This window comes from Marmota flaviventris, chromosome 17 (assembly GCF_047511675.1).
Source record: "Marmota flaviventris isolate mMarFla1 chromosome 17, mMarFla1.hap1, whole genome shotgun sequence".
Taxonomy (NCBI): domain Eukaryota; kingdom Metazoa; phylum Chordata; class Mammalia; order Rodentia; family Sciuridae; genus Marmota; species Marmota flaviventris.
The window spans coordinates 40,779,662-40,802,053 of NC_092514.1; the positions used below are offsets into that span (position 1 = coordinate 40,779,662).

At 36.3% G+C, this 22,392-nt stretch overlaps 1 protein-coding gene across 5 annotated transcripts in view; it reads right to left on the reverse strand.

The window, feature by feature from the left end:
• Positions 1-22,392, reverse strand: part of Tada2a (transcriptional adaptor 2A) — a 51,280-nt gene that overhangs the window by 10,927 nt on the left and 17,961 nt on the right. The window contains exons 5-12 of one of the 5 annotated variants that reach the window (XM_071603006.1): positions 21,626-21,717; positions 19,284-19,441; positions 17,373-17,461; positions 16,012-16,084; positions 8,536-8,631; positions 5,462-5,525; positions 3,433-3,476; positions 2,753-2,818 (exon numbers count right to left, since the gene is read on the reverse strand). In XM_071603006.1, coding sequence (XP_071459107.1) covers positions 2,753-2,818; positions 3,433-3,476; positions 5,462-5,525; positions 8,536-8,631; positions 16,012-16,084; positions 17,373-17,461; positions 19,284-19,441; positions 21,626-21,717 — 682 coding nt within the window. The remainder of the gene's footprint in view (positions 1-2,752; positions 2,819-3,432; positions 3,477-5,461; positions 5,526-8,535; positions 8,632-16,011; positions 16,085-17,372; positions 17,462-19,283; positions 19,442-21,625; positions 21,718-22,392) is intronic. The other 4 variants (XM_071603007.1, XM_027950321.2, XM_027950323.2 and 1 more) reach the window with 4 other exon arrangements.

Consider the following 22,392-nt stretch of genomic DNA (forward strand, 5'->3'; position numbering starts at 1 on the left):
TAACCGTGTCATTGGAGAATGTAAGGATTCCCAAGTTGGCCACATTTTTCTCCCCCTCACAGAAGTGAAATGGAAGAACATTATTCCTGACCTCATATGACTAATTTACCCATGACAGGAAGCAAACAGGAAAGCTAAGAATGCAAAATACTAATCATAGTGACTGCTTCACAGCATCTCCATAAGGATTATCACTGGAGATCATCTCCATCACTAAGCACTAGTGACTTCCCCCACCTCACTGTCTTTTATCTGCACAGGCAATGCTATAGTAATGGGAAAAGATTAACGGTAGATCTTGCATTCTCAGAAACATGTTGGCCAAAATTTCTGGTATTACTACCCACAGGATAACTAGGAAATTGCAGACACAGAATCTATCTACAGGACATAGATTAGCCTAGAAAAGTATGTGCTTGCTCACATGACCCTTGTGAAATCTCCCTGTCTACAAATATTCAGGTGAGGTGTATATTTCTTCATTGCCCATAGGGGTTACTTTGCCTTTCTCCAGACCAAATTAACTAGTTCAACTTAATTAACTAATGAAGTTATATTTTGACAATTATCATGCAAATAAATGGTCACATATCCAACAGAGCCAGGAGCAGCAACTCTGGGGATCTCTTTTGATCAAATCTCTAATCAAAAGAGTAATATTTACAAAGAAGATGAGGAGTAAAACCAATCAACAACTGGTAAGTTGATGTGGCCAGGAGCTCTGATTGCTTTTCAGTGATTTTAACCATATTTAACTAGGTCAGCACTCTCTCTCTCTTTTTTTAAATTTTTGGTGCTGAGAATTGATCCAGGGCCTTGTGCGTGCAAGGCAATCGCTACCAGCACAGCTGTATCCCCAGCCTAGTTCAGTCTACTCTTAAAGATAATTTTTCACATATGACAGTTATTTAAATTGCCTTTATTTTAGATGAATTTCTTCACTTAGAAGACACATTCTTATCTACTTCACTTAGAAGAGACATTCTTATCTACTAATTCCAGGAGTTGGTTTTAATTTTTTTTTCTTTTTGGTGGTACTAGGGACTGAACCTAGGGCTTCCTGCTTGCTGTGCAAGCACTCTACCATGGAGCTCCAGCTCCAGCCTTCCATCTTATTAATTTTTATTTTGGGACAAGGTCTCACTACATTGCCCAGGCTGTCCTCAAACTTTCAATCCTCCATCCTTAGCCTCCCAGGCATCTAGGTAGGTGTGCACCACCATGCCTGGACTAGGAGCTGACTGAATAAATACAGACTGATTATTTCTTTCTTACTACCAAACAAAAACAAAACAGAAATCCCAACTCATAACAAGGATAACAACAAAGAATCTGAAATGAAATTGGAAAAATAACTTTTTTTGTTTTACCTTTACTTCTGTGTATATTTGAAAACGCCCATATAAAAAGTAGGGAGAAAAACTACCAAGCTATCATTTTTTTCTGGGGGTGGGGGGAGGCCATTAGGCTTTTTTAACCTCCTTTCTCTTGCTCTGACAGTTCCAAATTTATTTCATAATAATAAAGGGGAGCAGAGACAGTGGTAGATTTTTTTCCTCCAGTACTGGGATTGAAACCAGGCTTTACGCATGCTAGGCAAGTGCGCTGCCACTGAGTTATATCCCCAGTGCTTTTTATTTTATTTTGGAATAGGTCTTTTTTTTCTGTGTTCCTCCTCTCTGTTTTCCAAGTAGCTAGGATTACAGTTGTGCACCACTTTGTCCAGCTGCAGTAAATCTTTAAGATCTGAAGGGAAAGAACCTTACCCATCATACTAAGGTCACTTGTATATTCAATGTAACAGCAACTGGCTACCTCTGAAACCACAAAACACATGCTACTTTTAATGCTCAGAATCAGCTTCCCCTTGGTCTTATTCCTGGAAAAACTATAGTAACAGAACAATAAATCCAAACTGACCTGTCCACCAGTTAAAATTGGATTTATGTAACAGGAAATTTCTACCATGAGTAAAAGTCAAAACTTAACTGATCTATATGAAAAACCCAGTAATTCAGATAGAGGAACTCATTATTGTGTCTACCAGAACACGGATAATTATTGTCTATAGAAAAAGCATGGGAAATCTGATCCTGAATTATTTTTGCAAATCCACAGTTCTTGTTTTGGAGGGGGATACAGGGGGGCTGGAGATTGAGCCAAAGGCACATTTAGCATGAAGTTACATCCCCAGACTTTTTTATTTTTCACTTTTAAATGGGGTCTTACACCAGGTGCAGTGGTGCATGCCTGCAATTCCAGCCACGCGGGAGGCTGAGGCAAGAGGATCATGTTCAAAGCCAGCCTCAGCAAAAGTGAGGCACTAAGCAACTCAGTGAGACCCTGTCTCTAAATAAATACAAAATGGGGCCAAGAATGTGGCGCAGTGGCCTAGTGCCCGAGTTCAATCCCCAGTACTCCCACCCTGCCAAAAAAAAAAAAAGATAGGGTCTCACTAAGTTGTTTAGAGTCTTGCTAAATTGCTGGGGCTGGCTTCAAATTTGGGATTTCCTGCCTCAGCCTTCCAAGCTACTGGGATTACAGACTTTTACAAAAAGAGTATTATGACACATAAGCATTATAAACATTTTGAACACTACAATTATTATTATGAAAGTATTATTATTTCCTGAACAGACTCTACGTTGTAGAAAAAAAAGTACTGGGGCTTTTTCTGCCAGTTTAAGTTCCTCCATTATTTAAAACTGTAAAATTGGGGCTGGGGATGTGGCTCAAGCGGTAGCGCGCTCGCCTGCCATGCGTGCGGCCCGGGTTCGATCCTCAGCACCACATACAAAGATGTTGTGTCCGCCAATAACTAAAAAATAAATATTAAAAAAAAAATGTTTAAAAAATAAAAAAAAATAAAACTGTAAAATTTAAGTTAGCAATTCATTTAAAAAGCCTTTGTTTACTATCATCATCACACAATGTTAAATATCTTTTTTATATACCACCATGCAAAATGAAAGCATCACTTTCTATTGATGTTTCTATAAAAATAATTTTATAACCTGAGGATAAAGGTTATTTTATGTTTAACACATTGTTTCAAAACATGACAAATCTAGAAAATGATCATTTTTCCATGCTGTAATTACTATATTATTGTAAAAAATTCTCATGTTAATGTTTTGACTATAAATTAATAGTTCTTTATTATCACTATAGATCAAAATGGCCTTGAAGACTTTTATATTTCTTTTGGTGCTAGAAATTGAATACAGGACCTTGCACATGCTAGGCAAGTGCTCTACCACCAGTTCTGTATCAGAATTTTTAAAATCGTCCTAGGTGATGCTAACATGCAACTTGAATTAAGAACTAGTGCTATAAATGATCTGTTATAATTTGGTATAATTATTTGTTAAATGATTTGTTAAAGCTATTCAGTAATATTAGAAGAAATTAGAAAAAATAGCCAATACTTACATTGAAATTTTCTAAGGTTGATTAATCCATGATCCCTTATAATTCTAGAATAAAAAACCATAATAATCTCTTTTAGAATAAGTTTCACATTTAATGTTTTTCATATGCAGCTTTTGTTAGACATCTTAAAACACTCTGAGGTAGAATACGGAGGTCCAAAAGAGTCACTCCCCACAAAATTCTGCAATCAGTGAATCACTAACACAATTTTAGGCTCTCCAGCATCACACATTTTCCCTCTTCTTGGGCGTTGGAGACTCTAAAAAGCTATTTGCTAGATGAATGAATCAATTATCACTCACAAATACTGAAAAATATGTGTCTGTCACTTAAGATGAACAGAAGGAAATCTGTGTCCACATTATACAATTAATCTATTCAGCTTGTGGAAATGTTAATTGAGAATACTCATTCAAGGGAAACCTGCTAACCATAAGAAGGCACCATGATCACACATTCAACGTTTACAACTGTGCATTCATAACAACACTTTGAAGCTATTTGAAATAAGTATATATTGTGCATCTTTAATGGAAGGGCATCATAAAACGTAAGATCTAACAGCACCTCTCAACAATTGAGTTCTTCAATACTCCCTAGGTCTAATTATGTGTTTTAAGCAAAGGAGAATTTAAGTAAACCACACAGGGTTATTCTTCTGGAACCTTTATTTATTCCAGAAGAATTCATGACTAGCAATGAAACATCTCATGGAAGCAGCTGGGTAAGCTTCTTCAGGCAGAGAGTAAACTTCACTTTAGATCACGTCTGGTCTCTCAGGAGTGCCTCCAACTACTCCCTCACATTTTTATTGCTGATACCACTATGTTTATACTTAGTAATATCTCAACATACATGCCTTCACATATACACATACCTGCACACTCACACCCTCTGCAAATCCCTCTCAGAACTGGTAAATCTCTGTAATCCAACAAGCATCAGGGATCCATAATTTCTAATCTGAATGTGTGTATGTATGTGTATATTTTTAGTTTAGGGATTGAACTCAGGAGTGCTTTACCACTAAACTACATCCCCAGTCCTTTTTAATTTTTTATTTTGAGACAGAGTATCGCTAAGTTGTTAAGGCTGGCCTAGAATTTGCAATCCTCCTGGCAAGTCACTGGTACAGGTATGTATCACCATGCCTGGCTGAATGTGTAAATATATAAAAATATGTAATTTATATTTATATATTTATATTGTATATTTATATAAATACATATCTATATGTATATTTATATATATATGTTTTTTGTACTGGGGATTGAACTCAGGGTGCTTAACCACTGAGCCACATTCCTAGAACTTTATATATTTTGTTTAGAGACAAGGTCTCACTGAATTGCTTAGGGTCTTGTAAGTTGCTAAGGCTAGCTTTGAACTCGTGATCCTCCTGCCTCAGTCTCTCCAATCACAAGGATTACAGGCATGCATCACCATGTTTGGCCTGAATATGTGTGTGTGTGTTTTAACTATTTTTTTAGTTGTAGACAAACAATACTTTTATTTTATTTATTTATTTTTATGTGGTTCTGAGGATTGAAACCAGTGCCTCACACATGCTAGGCAAAGGCTCTACTACCTGAGCTACAATCCCAACCCCTGAATGTATATTTTTGACATACTGTGAAGGGAAGGAAAACCAGGGTGCCTGAAACTTGTTTGGAACTTCTTTGTAATCCTTTTAAATGAAAGACTTCTCATAAAATTACAGTAGTAAGAATGAGGGCATTAAAAAGAATATAATGACTAAACACTTCGAATTGATATTATCCTTTTTTTCCAAAGAGCTTAAAACCCTGTAACCACATTATTCATGTTTTATCCTAACATCAACAAAGGAAGGAAGATATAAAAATAAGACAGATACTATCTCCATTTGACAAATGAAAAATTGAGGCTCAAGGAGAATAAAATTTCTTCCCCAAGGTCACAAGATGAGCCACAGTGAAGCATTCTTATAGACTATATGCAATCAAACAATCCAAAGCTGAAAGAAGGCAGGATGGTTTTCTGTACTTACTTTTTTCGTCTCTGTCTCTCCTTTAACCTCGAATGATAGATATCCACCACAGCCATCTTCAGAGCTATAAATAAATAAATATATATATATATAATAAAAATTATATGTTATAAAAAATTAATCTTTTACCCAAACTGTAAACCTGAAATTTCTAACAATTCCATACTCACTAGTTTAGAAATATGTCCACTAAAAGCACAAAAATATCCTAGCATTCTGAAATTCTCTAATGATATATTATGAAGAAGTTCTTTTTCCCTATGTATTTAGTGTATGGCAGTACTCTGTAGACTACATTTTCTCCTTTCTACTACACATGTCTTTTGCTAGGTATTGTGGCACATGCCTATAATCCCAGCTACTCAGCAGGCTGAGGCAGGAGGAACACAAATTTGAGGCCAGCCTAAACAATTTAGCAAGACTGTACCTCAAAATAATAAAATAAGAGAAGGGCTAGGGATGCAGCTCAGTGGCAGAGAACACTAGGTTCAATCCCCAGTACCACACACAAAAATACATACATACCTCTTTTGGACATTTATTATGTATATTACTACATACAGTGAAATGCTAAAACTATGGCAGTATATGGGCTAGAAATTACATCAATAAGAGTAATCTTGGGAACCTAGGATCTCACAAATGCTAGGCAAGCGCTCTTCCACTAAGTTACATTCCCCAATCCAAAAATGAATATTAATGGATTGTGGTTTTAACTGTACAGGACTAAGCTCAAGAGACAATGTTAAGACAGAACTAATGTTCAGTACAGACATTTTCCAGAGTAGCAGCAACTGTTTAGGGTGGTAAGGTTCTGCTTTCTGTAATGAAAAGATACATTAAGTAGCCTAATCACAGTGCATCTCCACATAATGTACATCCACAAGACTGGGACCCTAATTAGAATAAGACATACTTAATGTTTGTATAAATATGTCAAAATATACTCTACTGTTATGTATAACTAAGAAGAAAAAATTTTAAAAAGTAGCCTAATCATCGTAAAAGCCATGCCCTACTTGGTTACCCATTTCCAATCCTTTCCTGCCTTTAGCCTCAGAAGTGGAAAAGAGACAGTGGATATGGTAAGTTTTAATCAATACAATAGTTCCAGTTTTTCCTTTCCCTGTCCACTTTTTTCTTCTATCCTAATTTTTCTTTTCACTTTATTCTTATATTTCTATGGTTCCTAGAATCATATGCTCTCAAACTCAGTATCTATTTGAAGCTTTAGATCTTATTGGTTACTTCTAGTCACATGGCCTTTAGTTGCAAATTTGTATTCACCCCTTGCCCATCCTCTTACCTTGGTTGTCCAAGCCAAAAATCAATGTAGACTCTTCCTTCCCCCTCTCTTCATATATGGTCAATCTTATCTAAATATTTGTCTCTCTCAAATTCATTTCTTCACTCTTAATCCCATGCTTTAACTCAGGCCTCTTTTCTCTTGTCATCCTGATGCCATCTTGTAGGAGAGGCATTATAATACTTTGTTCCTGCTTTATTCTAACTCACCCCCTCCAAATGGTGCCAGAGTAATATTTTACAGCACAATCCATGGTGCAAATCCCCTGCTTGAAATTCTCTAGTGGCTACCCATCCACTTCAAGAGTTCAAACTCTTACATATTATACAAGGCCTTTTACTGTCTCAATACTGCCTACCTTTACCAGTCTTGTTTCCTACCATTCCCTCATAGGCCCTATATACCACGCACACAAAAACACCAGGCCAAGATCACATGGCTACTGAGTACAGATAAATTGGATGGCCTGGTTCCAAGGCTGTGAGAAGGAAAAAAGAAATTGCCCCATTATGTTTACTTTTAGTGGGCTTACTTTCTCCATATTAGTCCCACATTCTAGCACTGCATTGACTAAAAATAAAATATATATTAAAAAAAAAACTTGAGATGCAGAAAATTACCACAGGCCGTTTATAATCAAAGGACTTCTAGGCTTAAAAAATGAAGACCAATTATTAACAACTCCTGAAGAAATTTTGAGTACTGTACTATGGAACATTAAACCATTTATCTCATCATGGATTCTGAAAGCATGTTAAGATTTAATGAATTTTTAGAAGATTCTGGAACTATATTAACAACTTCCTGTTTCCTTAAGGTTTGTATAAATTGAGAGTTTGGCATTTCATTTTTATTACTGATTGTATTCACAGAAGAAAGATCCTAAAGCACAACACATTATCCAAATATTAGGTAATATAATTTCTAAAAAAAACCATCAGACTTTGTAGCAAAGAATTTGGCTGTGTATGAGAATCACTTCTTTCAAGATAGCAAGCTTCTTTTCAAATTATAGCCTAGAGCCTCTGAAATGCTGATAACTCAAACAATAATATAATCTCATCCTGCTCTAAAGAGTACAGAAATCCAAGTTCAAGCTCAGCCCAGTGGATGCCATAAGTCATATTCTATGACAATAAGTTTTAAACATTGTTTTCAAACAAAACATTATGTGGACTACTAAGTCAGATCTACTCTTGCTAGATCTCTTACTCTAGCCCCAACTATCTTGACTAGCAGAAGTCCCTACTGGAATTAGACTTTAGGGAAGGGAGGAAAAAGGGGGGAGGGCTCTAATTAAGAGAACAACACACAATGGCTTATAAGAATCACAATTTCGCCTGGCATAGAAGTACATGCCTGTTAATTCCAGCAACTCGGGAGGCTAAGTCAGGGGGATTGCAAATTCAAAGCAAGCTGCAGCAAAAGTGAGGCACTAAGCATCTCAGTGAGACCCTGACTCTAAATAAATACAAGATAGGATTTGGGATGTGGCTCTGTGGCCAAGTGCCCCTCACTTCAATCCCTGGTGCTTGGTGCCAAAACAAACAAACAAACAAACAAAAAAAAACCCACCTATTTCTTTTATTATGTGAAAATGAACAAAAGTTGTTACACAAGTACAATTCTCAAAGGCTGTCAATACGGGACCCTGGCAAGATAACAGAAATAAATTCTGGATAATCCATATAAATATTTTACTGTGCATCTTGCTGCTACCTGCCCTGGAGATATTCTTAGATTAGAAAGTTCCATACCCAAATCTTACATGCTGGGCTGTGAGGGAATGTGCTATATATAAATGTAGCTTCAATCACTGAAAGATGTCCAGGAATACTTGTATCCAGGCCATTCTCCTGTGGGTCTGAGATTTTTAAAAAATTTTAAAAAATAACCTAAATCTTAGCAGGATAATCTGAAGAGATGAGCGAATGCAACCTTAAAAAAAAAAAAACAAAGTTTAAGTATTAAAAAAAAAAAAAGAGCTACCATGGATTCTTTTTCTTTGTTTCTAACAAGTTCAAAGATTTAAACCACAATGGTTGATTTTTCCTCATAAGTGCCAACAAATGAAAAGTAATTCAATGTTATCAATCTTAAGATTTAAGGTAATGGTTTTCAAACTCTTTTTCAGGTAGTAAACTCCTTCTACAAATGATATCTTTCTTTCTTTCTTTTTTTTTGAGGCAGAGTCTGGCTAAGTTGGCCAAGCTGGCCCCAAACTTACTAGCCTCCTGCTTCAGCCTCCTGAGTAGCTGGACAGGCATGTGCCACCACCATGCCAGGCCATAGGACATCTTTCTTGATTATGGGGTTGTTCCATATAAAACTCCTGATACCACAGAATGCCCTATGTTCTACCTGTTTTACAAAACAATTGCTGTGGAATGGAGATGCACTTTATGTGCCACCATGGTGGAAAAGTGAAGAGTAAAAGAGTCTCTAACATACATTATAACCAAATACAAATTTTATAGACTTTCTTTCTTACTAAAAGGGAAGAATTGGGAAGTCAACAGTTCAAGGCAGGAAGGAAAACAAACATAGTAGTATTAACTAAAATAGCTGAGAACTTCTTAGGCTTTTTTTAAAAAATAGATTTTTAGTTGTCAATGGACTTTAATTATTTATATGCAGTGCTGAGAATTGAACCCAGTGCCTCACACATGCTAGGCAAGCACTCTACCACTGAATCACAACCCCAGCCTTATGTTTTAGGCTCTTTATATACCTTATTTGTCTGCTCAATAAAATAAATTCAATAGAAAAGAAATGTCTAAAGATCCAGTGGGAATCACTGCTAATTTTGCTAAAACATTTTGTTTAATTTAATTTCTACAATTTTTCTAAGACACTAACTTTACCATGTTGCTTCCTGAGATTTGTGTGGGAATGGCTTAATTAAAAAAGAAAAAAACCAAAGTGACTATATTACCACACACAAAAAAAAATCTATAAATAAATATTGCCAATGATTAGTTCTACTGCTTGATCACATCAGTAGTTTAAACTTGTTCAACTGGCTTTAGAAGACAAAAGGTGGGAAAGAATGCATAGAGACAAATGGGAGGGAAACTGAAATTCTCCCAGAAAAAAATTCATATTTGAAACTCTCTTTTCTTTATAAAGCACACTCAGATAGCAGCAACTTATTTCAAAATCTTGGCTGCATAAATAATCCAGGGAGGACCTCAGCACAGTAGGCAGAATAAAAGCAAGAAAGCAAACTAAGAATGAGAATCAGGGATTGGTTCATGTTCGCTTAAAGTGACTGGAAGCTCCAATACAAGCTGGCAAATAAAAAACAAAGATCATTAAACATGAACAACCAAAACTACCCATAACCTATCCACTGATAGAAGGCCTCTGAAATCTCAACTTTGGGGGAAGAACAGTCTCTCTGTGATTACACTGAGGGCTGATAAAGTTTCCCAACGGCTGGCCTTAAAATATTTCAAGAAGTGGGCAGAAGACAGAGGCAGCTCCTTCCCACTGCAATGTATTTCTAACATTGTTCAAAATAGCTGGCAACATGTTTCTGTTTTCTTGACAGAAGGCACTTACTGCTTGCTTGGCAAGAAAATCAACTCAGAGGCTTTAACTTCGGGAAGACCAATCAAAATCCTAATTGCAACCACATAAGCACAAACCTGTGACTCAGGTATTCCCCAGAAGCAAAGCTTTTAAATAAAAGTCATTATCCTCTGAGCTTTTAGCCAAGATACACACAAATAACTCTGTGAGGGGAAGACTATGTGACCTAATGGTTAAAGTCAGCAAGTAGAAAACCTTAGATAGGGCAGGGGTTGTGGCTCAGTGGTAGAGCATTTGTCTCACATGTATGAGGCACTGGATTAAATTCTCAGCACCTCATATAAATGAATAAATAAAGGTCCATCAACAACTAAAAAAAATATTTTAAAAAACCTTAGATAAATTACTTAATTTCTTTGCACATTTCTCTGAATGTAAAATGGGAAAATATCTATTCCTACCTCTCAACAATCTGATGAAGCCATAACAAACCAGAAACCACATTAAAAAAAATTTTTTTTAAAAAGCAACAAAAATTCAAAAATGTAAAGACAGTGGATATTATACAGTATTAAGAACATAGACTCTGGAGATGGCACTGCCTCTTGCCATTTGTATCATCGCAGGCAAGTTACTAGATCTTTCCATGCTTTAATTTCTCATCTATAAAATGGGAATAATAACAACACTCAACTCATGAGGTTTTTTTGTTTGTTTCTGTTGTACTGGGGATTGAAACCAGGCCCCTCCACATGGTAGGCGAGCATTCTATTACTGAGCTATCTTCCAGCATTTTTCTTTTTACATTTTTTTTTTAAGAAATAACTATTGAAGGGCTGGGAATATAGCTCAGTTGGTAGAGCGCTTGCCTTGCACGCATAAGGCCCTGGGTTCAACCCCTAGCACCACACATGAAAAAAAAAGGAAGTAACTATTCAAATCCTTTGCTCATTTTTTTATTTAGTTTTTTTTAAAAATGTGGTGTTGGGGATTGAACCTAGTGCCTCATACATGCTAGGCAAGCGTTCTACCACTGAACCACAACTCCAGCCCTTCTTTTTACTTTTTTACTAAGAGCTTTATGGTTATACAGAGCAGTTCGGTTCATCCTGACAAACTGAAACACAAATGGACAGAACTTTTATTTTTTATTTTGAAACAGGGTCTGAGGCTAGTCTCGAACTTACAATCTTCCTAACTCAAGCTTCATGTAGTTGGGGTTACAGGCGTGCTTTTGTGAGGATTAAATGACTTCATTTATGTGGCAAACAAAAGTGTTATATATATATATTGGCTAATATTATTAATAATATTTAAAAAGTATTTTTCAGCTTTAGATGGACATGCTATCTGTATTTTACTTATTTTTTTATGTGGTGCTAAGAATCGAACCCAGTGCCTCACATGTGCTAGGCAAGCGCTCCACCACTGACCCATAACCTCAACCCTATTATTAATAATATTTATGTTTAAAACTGTCTTATGCAGAAACCATCTTTAATGATCACTTAAACGTAGGGCACTCCCAAACAGGTGAATGCACATTGAAATGAAGCTGGATCTCTGATCTACGAATTGTCAAAGGATATGGGCGAAGAATATGGGCCAAAGAAATACAATCTGAAAAAGGAAAGAGGCTCCATGCCTAGAAGAGAAACCTTGATGAAATAAGCTTTCCAAATAGAGGAAATGTAAACTTACTAATGTGCAACCCTATGTTGAAAACACAGACCCAACACATAACAGAAGTTCATAATGCTTCTAGGTTGCCTGGGTTGAGAGACAACAATGACCAGAAGGATGCTGAATCCATAATTTAGGAACACTGAGGAACTCAAGAAAAGAGGAGTACACAGATTTAGGAGAGTTTTTCACAAGATGGGGAAAGAGATGTCAGCAGAAAGAGATGACAGAACTATACTAAGCATCTGCACTGAGCTCCCACAACATACACGAGACATTAAAGGATCCAAGTTATGAGTCTTCTGCATCTCTTTTTGAACCAATAATTTTTCCTATGTCAATAAAACAGAAGATGACATTTAGGGATTTCAGCACTTCCTTTTTTCCTCAGATGTGCCTTCACTTATAGTACTCTTTCTGGACCCATTCTGAAAGCCTCCTGTTATAGCTGGAATGCCAATTAATTATTCCTCCATTGTATCCCAGGCCTCTATTATGGACTATACAAGCCAATTTTATTAGGCAAGTTCCAGAAATCAAAGCAAAAGCCTTCAGGTGAGGAAAATGGCTTGGTGGCACCAGGTGATATTCTAGATGGGTTCCAAATACAAAAACCAGCCACTCTGCTTCCTTCTGGTACTTATAAGTGAGGGAACATAAAAGGAATGTTAATGTTCAGTAATATTAGGAGTACAATCGTATAATGGAATGGTAATAACACCAACCTGAATTGTGTACCATCTTTCATTGGAGCCATTTACACTCTGACTAATCAGTGTCACCTCTTCTTTACTGGCAGGAGACACAGAAAAAACATCAATCAAGACTCCAAGGACTTGACCACTTGTAACTCAGAAACAAGTCTGAGGTTGATTCAGTGTCCTGATTTTCACTTTATCTGTGCCCATCTCTGTGAGCCAGGCACACTTAATAACTCCTTCTCATGGCTTCCTGAGTCTCCTTGGGCTCTTAGTCCCTTTTCTGGGAGAGACTGCTCGAGGGCAACATGCCCCACACATGGGTCATGCTACTATATTAGATACCTAAGAATGCAGAATCATAAACAAATCATCTCTGTGGTACCACCACCAAGGCAACCCTTTGACTTCCCATGCTGCCAAACCTCTTTAAAATGTTATATCTTTTTAAAAGTACCTATCTAGCCAGGCATGGTGGCTCATTCCTGTAATCCCAGTGACTCAGGAGAGGCTGAGGCATGAAGATTCCAAGTTTGAGACCATCCTAAGTGACTTAGTGAGACCCTGTCTCAAAATAAAGTTAAAAAGGGTTGGGAATGTAGCTCAACGGTAAAGTACCCCTGGGCTATATCTTAGTACCAAAAAATAAGTAAATATGGGGTTGAGGCTGTAGCTCAGTGGTAAAGCGCTTGCCTTGAATATGTGAGGCACTGGGTTTGATCCTCAGCACCACATAAAAATAAATAAAGATACTGTGTGTTTGTTTACAACTAAATAAATATTAAAAAATAAGTAAATAAAAGGTACTTAGCTAAAAATTTTATAGTTCACTATTGGGCTGTGGGAAAGATTATTATTCATTTATATTAAAGTCACTTATTTATAAGAACTAAAAACTAGTGCTTCTGTTCTAGTACAAATGAAAATCAGTGATTTACAAGGTTGTTGAAACTGTAGGAAGAGCACAAATAACTTATGTTACAGGTGTGAAAAGCTAGCTAAGCTAAATATCACTAATCAACTGCTTCTTTTTGATTTTTCTTTTTGTCTTCCCTTAATTATAGAAAGAACCACAAATGCATCAGAAAAAGGTAAAAATCCTGCTTCTACAAAGAATGAAGAGAAAAACTAATGCCAACCACTACTATAGTTTTATTTTATTTTAGAAATTGAACCCAGTGGTGCTTTACCACTGAGCTCCCCCACCCCCACCTTTTTAAAATTTTAGTTGTTGACACGACTTTTATTTTATTCATTTATGTGTGGTACTGAGAATCAAACACAGTGCTTCACGCATGCTAGGCAATCCCTTTAAAACTAAGTCACAATCCCAGCCCCTACTACAGTTTTCTTAATAATGTTAAAATGTAAGAATGAAGACTTTGGATTAAAGCCTAGAGAAGTGATTCAGCAAGTCCCTTGCAGAGCTGAGCCATTATTGACATTAGAGATTTTGATTTTTTACTTTTAAGAGGTTTTTTTTTTTTTTTTTTGGTACTGGGGATTGAACTCAGGGGTACTCGACCACTGAGCCACATTCCCAGCCTATTTTGTATTGTATTTAGAGACAGGGTCTCACTGAGTTGCTTAGCGCCTTGCTTTTGCTGAGGCTGGCTTTGAACTCACAATCCTCCTGCCTCAGCCTCCAGAGCCACTGGGATTACAGATGTGTGCCACCACATCTGGCAATAAATTTTAATATCTAAAAGGATGACATTTATGAAGCTGCCCTTTTTGCATATAGAGCCTGGTGTTTGGATAAGAAAGATACAAGCCAGGAAACAATACTTTTTTAATTAAAGGTATGTATGTAGAGAAAGTGTCTATAGAGAAAGACTGAATGGCAATCTGCACACCACCTTAAAGGGAACAACCCATAAGATGAGAAAAGACAGCATGAGTCACTGGAATTGAAAAGAAGAGATTGACACAAAAGACTGAACAAATACAATGGATCTAGTGAGTGCCAAGGTAGTCTGCTTTCAAGTTTTCCTCTTTTAGTTCAATCTGCGTCACTTTGACTTTCATTAAACTTGTGTGGGAGAAAAGAAGAGGAATCAAATTCTGCAAAATAGAAAAAAAATTGCTCAAAAAATGTATACAGATAAAAACTTCAAATAAAATTTTTTAAAAAATTTTTTAGTTGTTGATGGACATATATTTTATTTATTTATATGTGTTGCTGAGAAGTGAATCCAGTGTCACAAATGCTAGGCAAGCACTCTACCTCTGAGCTACAACCCCAGCCCAAAGGTAAAATTTTTGTATTGGTCACTGGTTTGAGGACAAATACTCATACAGCTCTTCCACAGAGAGGAATCATGTTCTTCTTCTAGTGACAGTGTTGATTTATAATTCAACAAGTATCCTACCTGCCTTTCCCATCTAGGATATAGATTTAAAAGAAATAATGAAAACTGTTTGAGGAATACAGACCCCAAAAGAGCATTACTGATCTATTGTATCATAATCAATTTTGGACTGAAATGAAAGAGAAGATGGAGGACTATTTAAGTACACAGTTCACTGAAAATGGAGAGGCAAAGGCACTCCATGAAAGCTCAACCATTTTGGGGGGAGGATGCAGAGTACTGGGAATAGAACCTAAAGCTTCATATGCTACTGACTACCCACTTTCAGTAACTCTGTGGCATTCAGCACTTAAATTATAACAGAAGAGTTATCATAAAAACTTAGAGATCTAATTTAAGGTTAGGATTCAGAAGTGCTAAAACTTCCAACAGTTTTAAGAAGCAAGAAATTCCCAATTTTGGTCTAAAAACCCTTGAAATTTTTCCATTCTTTTTCTTTGCTATTGGCAATTTGGGGGGATAAATTATAGTGAACGTTCAGTATCAGCAGTTACTGTAATCTCAAGAACTAAACACCATTTCCCTTTCTTCTAAGGAGAAATGAGGGCTACTTAACCAATTACCTCAGTCAAAAGAAAGATCACACAGCCCAAGGGATGGGATATTCCCAACTATTCTTACATGATCAATATTTTCACCATCATCACAAATTGTATTTGATATAGTCAAAACCCAAGTCAACAGGATACATTCAGCAACTTAATCATAAGGGGTGTGTGTGTGTGTGTGTGTGTGTGCGTGTGCGCGCGCGCATAGTAGCGCTAGAGACAGAACCCAGGGGCTCATGCACGCTAGGCCATCACTCAACCACTGAGCTACATCCCCAGCCCCCACCACTAGATTTTGAATTCCACTAGGGCAAGGTGCATGTTTTATTTATTCTTATATTCCCAATGTCCAAAACAAGTGTCATCTCATATTTGTATTCAATGAACATTTGATAAAATAAAATGTTACCATGTAAAATGTCTGAGTCATCTTCAACAAAATCAATGTCTCTCAAGTCCCATTCTGCATAATTGTCAAACTCCTGTTAGGGGAAAAGAAACCCCCCACCCCAAACCCATCAGCTTTGAATAATGCCTTTACAGTAGCCATGCTTTAGAAGAAACAGAAAATACACAAACCATCATTTGTTAAAAAATACTAAATGTGATAAAAAGCCAGGATTCTGCCACGAGTAATAGGAAATCATGGTGAAAATCTGTGAAGCTTTCAGGTAGTAGCAAAAACAAAAAATTAGAATAGTTGTAGGAGTCTAGGAATGAAGCCAGATCCACTGTTCTAAAATTTTTAAATACTCTATTCATTATCAAGAAAATTGAACTTTGACTAAGCCTTCAAATATTAGGTAAGAAAAACTATCTGTACTAATTTATTTACCTTTTATATTCTTTTGAAGACTCTATGTAGTTAATATTGCTTATACAGTTAGTTAATAATTATACTTATATGTAGATTTGTTCACATTCTACAGTTAGTTAATAATTAATATTAATAATTAGTTAATATTATACTTATATGTAGATTTGTTCACATTCTATTCAATGAGTAAAAATTATCAGGGTAGTCTCTATTGTATAGGTTTACAATATCACTGCCATGAACAAGATGTGGACATGGGTATCAAAATTGTTTGCAGTTTGTTAAACTTTTAAGCTGCCTCCAGAAGCACTATTGTGTTGATCAATAATAAATAAGACACTTGTGACTACATTCACATGGATTTTAATTCCATGGCTGAATGGGGAACATGGTTTTTATATACACTTGTCATTCTTTATATACTGGTGAATGCAGTTATGGGAATAGGCAAGTAACTGTCCCACCCACTATCTGGTTTTTTACATATGATTCTACTGGAACACAGGTATACATTTGTTTATGTATTATGTATGCTACTTTCGCCCAATAATGGCAAAGTTTAATTTAAACCAGACAAAGTTTAATTTAAACCAGAACTTTCTGACATGGAAAACTTAAAATATTTACTATCTCGTCCTTAATAAGAGGCCCAAGCCCTGATTTAGCTTAAACTTGAAGCTTCATAGGTGTGAAAAGAGAACCAGGCTATAAAAATACCATACTACAAAGAAAATAAAAGTCAGCAGCAATGCAACTTCAATAGTAGATTCTTGTTTCGTAAGTGGAAATGTTTACAAATGAGAAAAGGAACTCAAATGGAGTCCTGCATAAAGGACCCACAAATGACAGTAATTTGAAAATCTACTTTCAGTGGCATGGGTAGCAGATAGAAGCCTTATCAGAAACAAAAACAAGTTTTTCCTAACTTATAGCTAAAAACAAGTTTCTCCTACCTCAATGAAATCTGCTCGAGCTGGCATGTATCCTGCCATGTCCCGAGAAAGCAAGGAGTCAAAGGTAGGTCGAGGAGGATCATCTGCAGCTGGAAGAATTGTTTTCCTCAGTTAATAAAATATCGGCACAAAGAAGTCACACAAAAAATTCCTTATTAACATGGAAATATTTTTGTTTGTGTTGGAGAGAATAAATAAATAAACAGTGTTGGAGAGAATAAATGTTTTTATGAAAAAGATGAAGCATTACAGAAACAGACTGTCTTCTTAAAAAAAGAAAACCAAGAATAAGAGATTCTCTAAAATGGGGAAATTCCCTCTGATTTTTGCTTTTCTGAAATGAAAGGAAACCAGTCTTTAAAATTTTTTAAAAAAATTTATTTATAGGGCTGGGAATGTGGCTCGCCTGGCATACATGCGGCCCGGGTTCCATCCTCAGCACCACATACAAAGAAAGATGTTGTGTCTGCCGAAAACTAAAAAAAATAAATGTTAAAAAAAAAAAAAGAAAAGAAACTTACAAGGTTTCTCAAAAATAAATAAATAAAATAAAATTTATTTATAGACAGGTTCTCACTAAGTTGCTTAGGGCCTTGCTAAATTGCTAAGGCTGGCCTCAAACCTGTGATCCTCAGGCTTCAGCCTCTGAGGCTGCTACATTACATGCATGCACTACTGCGCCCAGCAAGAATTCTATTTTAACATTATAGAACCGAAGTATTTATCCTGTCAGTTTCGGTTCTCTTATGCCTTAGGGTCAATCTCAATTTACAAATATCATCCAACTGAGAAGCAAAAGCACATTACATTTGGAAGTTAGCTGAAGGTGAATCCCAGCTCTAATATACAGCAGTTCTGTGACCTTATGTAAATTATCTAACAATTAATCTAAATTAATTAATATTTATCTAAATTACTATAATTATTATACAACAAATATTATAGTAATTATATAATAATTATTATTAAATAATTAACTTTCTGAATCTAAGTTACCTCAATGTGTAAAATGAAAGCACCTGTTCTATTTATTTTATTGGGTTACTAGAGGAACAAATAGTCTAATAAATTTTAGAATAAAGTGCTAAAATCCAAAATATTATTCAAATAGGAGGTATCACCAGCCTCTGAATTAGTCAACTATAAAAACTGTTTCTAGGGGTTAGGGATGTGGCTCAAGTGGTAGAGCGCTTGCCTAGCATGCATGAGGCACTGGGTTCGATTCTCAGCACCACATTAAAAAAATAAAGATATTGTGTCCACCTAAAAAACCCAAAAAATAAATATTAAAAAAACCCTGTTTCTAGGAAGTATGAGAAAAGGGGAGGAGAGAAAACATTAATATCTCATTACTTGTGCTTTGAATGTCATTCAGAAAAGATGTCTATTATAATTCATCATGTTTTTGGTTGATTTTTTAAAAAGACCCATTAATCCCAGAGGCACATAAGATTAAAATGTTTGCCTTCACTGCCACAACCAAGTAAACAAAAATAACAAACTGCTCCTTGGACTTGACATTGGGGCAATTAATGATAATAAGATAATACTGGACCCTGTTAAGCAACTTCTATCTATGATGACAAACCCTTGGATTACAGGGCCTGTACTCATAAAAGCATGGACAGGTTGATCCCTTTTTGACACTTCATCTATAGAAACATGCATTAAAGTTAAATATTCACTCTGAGTGGGTAGAATTACATGTTGGCTTAAAGGATCCAGGTGTCCATTATAAAACTGACCCCTTCTTGACATTTATAACCCTAACTCTCAACAGCTTCATTCCAACTCCTCCTATTTTCCATAAGCTCTTTATCTATCCAAGTCATCAAACCATTATTTATCTGCAACTGAAACAGGGTTCCAAAATGAACTAAGTATCTCTTACCAAATTAGGGAGGAACTTACAGTGAAATGGAATGGCTGTATCAGCAGTTTTTGCCTCCTCTGCTTGTTTCAGGTTTAGCAGGGTAGATGCAAACAGAGGATTATTGATGAAATGCTTCATGTAGTGTTTCTCACACTCCTCCTTGGTCTTGGTGCACATCTGATTAGCTACATCCTGCCTAGAGAAGTGTGGGCAAAAAAAGGAAGGGGAGTAATTTTTCCATGTATACATAATTCTAAAAGCATGATTTCTTCTTTCCATGTTTAAGTAAATCCATATAGCATCAATAATCTAATACCTCCAAACAGATATCATGGAGATATCAGCTGAACTATGAGAAGAATATAAGCCTAATCTTAGTTTAATCTGATGTTCTAAATCCTACTACTTAAAGATGTAGAAACAATGACTAAGAAGTTCTTTCTTGCCACGAGAAAGATGACTAGAATAATCTGTAAATTTCCTTCTGAGCTAGACCCCAGGGATGCTATAAATAATAAGCCACTATTATTTATAGCATTATAAGAACATGCACAATGTACTCAAGTATAGTTTTATTTTTGTGTAATGTTTTACGATATACAAAACACTTCACACGAACACACATTTCTCAACTAGAGCTCCTACAATATGCCAGACATTGAGCTAGAAAATTCATAAAATTATTTAAATTATTCCTAGTATGAACTCTGTGGTATATTATTATTATCATCTCAACTTCAGAGAAGAAAAAATAAAACTCAAAGAGATTAATAAACCTGCTCAAGAATATAAAGCTCCTACGTGACAAAGCCAAAATTTACAGACTTCTGATGATAGTAAAATTTCTCAAAGTGCCCTCCTCAAGCTCACTCTTCCAGAGTACTTCCCTAGTGCTTCACCAGAGCACTTCACTTCCTTCTTCTAAGCATCATTATGATCTGTTTTGTGTACTTCAATCATCTATATATACAGTTTTGATTCTTCTACTAGACTACGAGTTTCTTGAGGGCAAGATACATATCTTAATTCTTAGCTCTAGCGCCCTCACCAACAACCTTAGTGTCTTACCCACAGTGAAAAGAGAAGCAAGTCTCTGTTCTGTGTGCATGTAGCGCTGAAGATCAAACCCAGAGCCTCCCACAAGCACGCAACCAGTGAGCTATATCCCTAGCCCTAGAGAGGTGATAGTCTTTTTTGTGGCCTTTATTAAGAGGGAAGGAGGACAAGGGGGAAAGGTTTAGCCCATTTTAGAATTAGAATGGCAAGCAAAAACTGAAAACCTAGGCCAAAGATGACTAGTAAACTCCTCACAAGTGATCACTTTTTTTATCTTCTTTGGTATTGTCCACAGTACAAAATATTTTATGATGCTTAATGTTGAATAAATGAATTGAACTCAGGGCTCCTTCTTCAGGACCCTAGACATAGGGAGGCAGCATGGATTATTCTGATGAATACCAGGAAAAATTATATATACTAGCAAGTCAGGATAGGGAGGATCTAGTTAACAGTCCTTCATTAATAAGCCATATGATAATAAGAAATAGTTTTAACTAAGCTTCAGATTCTTCAGAAACAAAATATAGTTAATAATGCATATGCTATCTGGTTCACAAAACAAAATCAATGGTATGAAAGAGCTCCCAAAAGGTAAAAAATGAAAGTGGTGGGGGTTTTTAGGCACCAGGGATTGAACCCAGGGGCATTTACTTAACCACTGAGCCACATCCCCAACTTTTAAAAAACATTTTAGGGACAGGGTATTGCTAAGTTGCTGAGGCTGGGTCTGAACTCACAATCCTCCTGCCTCAGCTTTCTGAGCTACTGGGATTACAGGAGTGTGTTACCACGCCCAGCAAGTGATGGTATTTTTAAGTAAGTGCTTACTTAGGGCAAAACAGTAGTGAATGCAATTCAGTTCTGCCCAGCTTGGACTAAGGCAGTTTGACAGCAAAAACCAAAAAGTGCTATTAGGATGACTTGAATTTCATAAGCTATGATCACCTACCTCAAGTCTGACTCACTTAAATGACACGGGCATCTATAGCCAATAAAAATAAAATCATAAGGGAGCAATAACTAATAAGTGTAAAACTTCTCCACTATTCAGAAGGGAACAACAAACCTTCCCAGTGTTGATATTTCCAAAGTAGCCTTTTAGAGCTGCTCAGTCATGGACCACTAAACATCCCACATTCCTGTGAAGCATTTCAGGCCTGGAAAATAATGTGCAAAGAGGAAGAGAACTTGTCTCTGAGTCCTGAATCAATAGGAGAGCAGCATAGTTTTCCTCTTTTTGAAGCTCCTCCCTTCACCCTTCAACAGTGACTTCTTCTCTGAGCCCACTAGGGAAGGACCACTCTTAATACCAAGATCTTACCAATTTCCAAAGCCACAGTCCATCACAGCTTCTAAAAGGGCCATTTCTTCTTGAGCAGTCCAGCTGGGATCAAGAACTGGAAAGTCTGAAGTCTAAGAGAAAAAAGTTTTGACTAAGAACACTGATAGAAATGAAACTCAAGGAATCCCAACTGTAGTAAGTACTATAGTTAAATGGTTTTCATTCTCATGTTATTGAGAAACAACTAAAGTACATTCTTATTAGTTGTCCATCTCTATATTCACCACTAGCTACAAAGGTTCTAATAAATATTCTCACCCATAATTGCAATACCTTTCAAACTTGGCACAGAGGTAGAAATATAAGTTATGCTCCCATTTAGCTAAAAAAGTGAGAAGTTTTAAACTTAAAATTTTAAAACCAAATTTTAAATTTCAAATTTCAAAACTGTAAGAACCAAAAGAAAAAATGTAACAAACATGCAAATCAACTTGAAGGCATAATCATACAGAAAGGAACTAAGTGATTTTAAAACACTATAAACTGACTATATCTACAGCAGGCTATACCTTGAAAACAGAAAAGCAAACCAACTAAACAAAAGAAAATCTTAAACTGCTTTTTGGGGGGAGGTTTTGGTACCAGGGATTAAACTCCGGGGCACTAGACCCCTGAGCCACATCCCCAGTATTGTTTTGTGGTTTATTTAGAGACAGGGTCTCACTGAGTTGCTTAGTGCCTCGCAATTGCTGACGCTGGCTTTGAACTCACAATTCTCCTGTCTCAGCCTCCCAAACCGCTGGGAT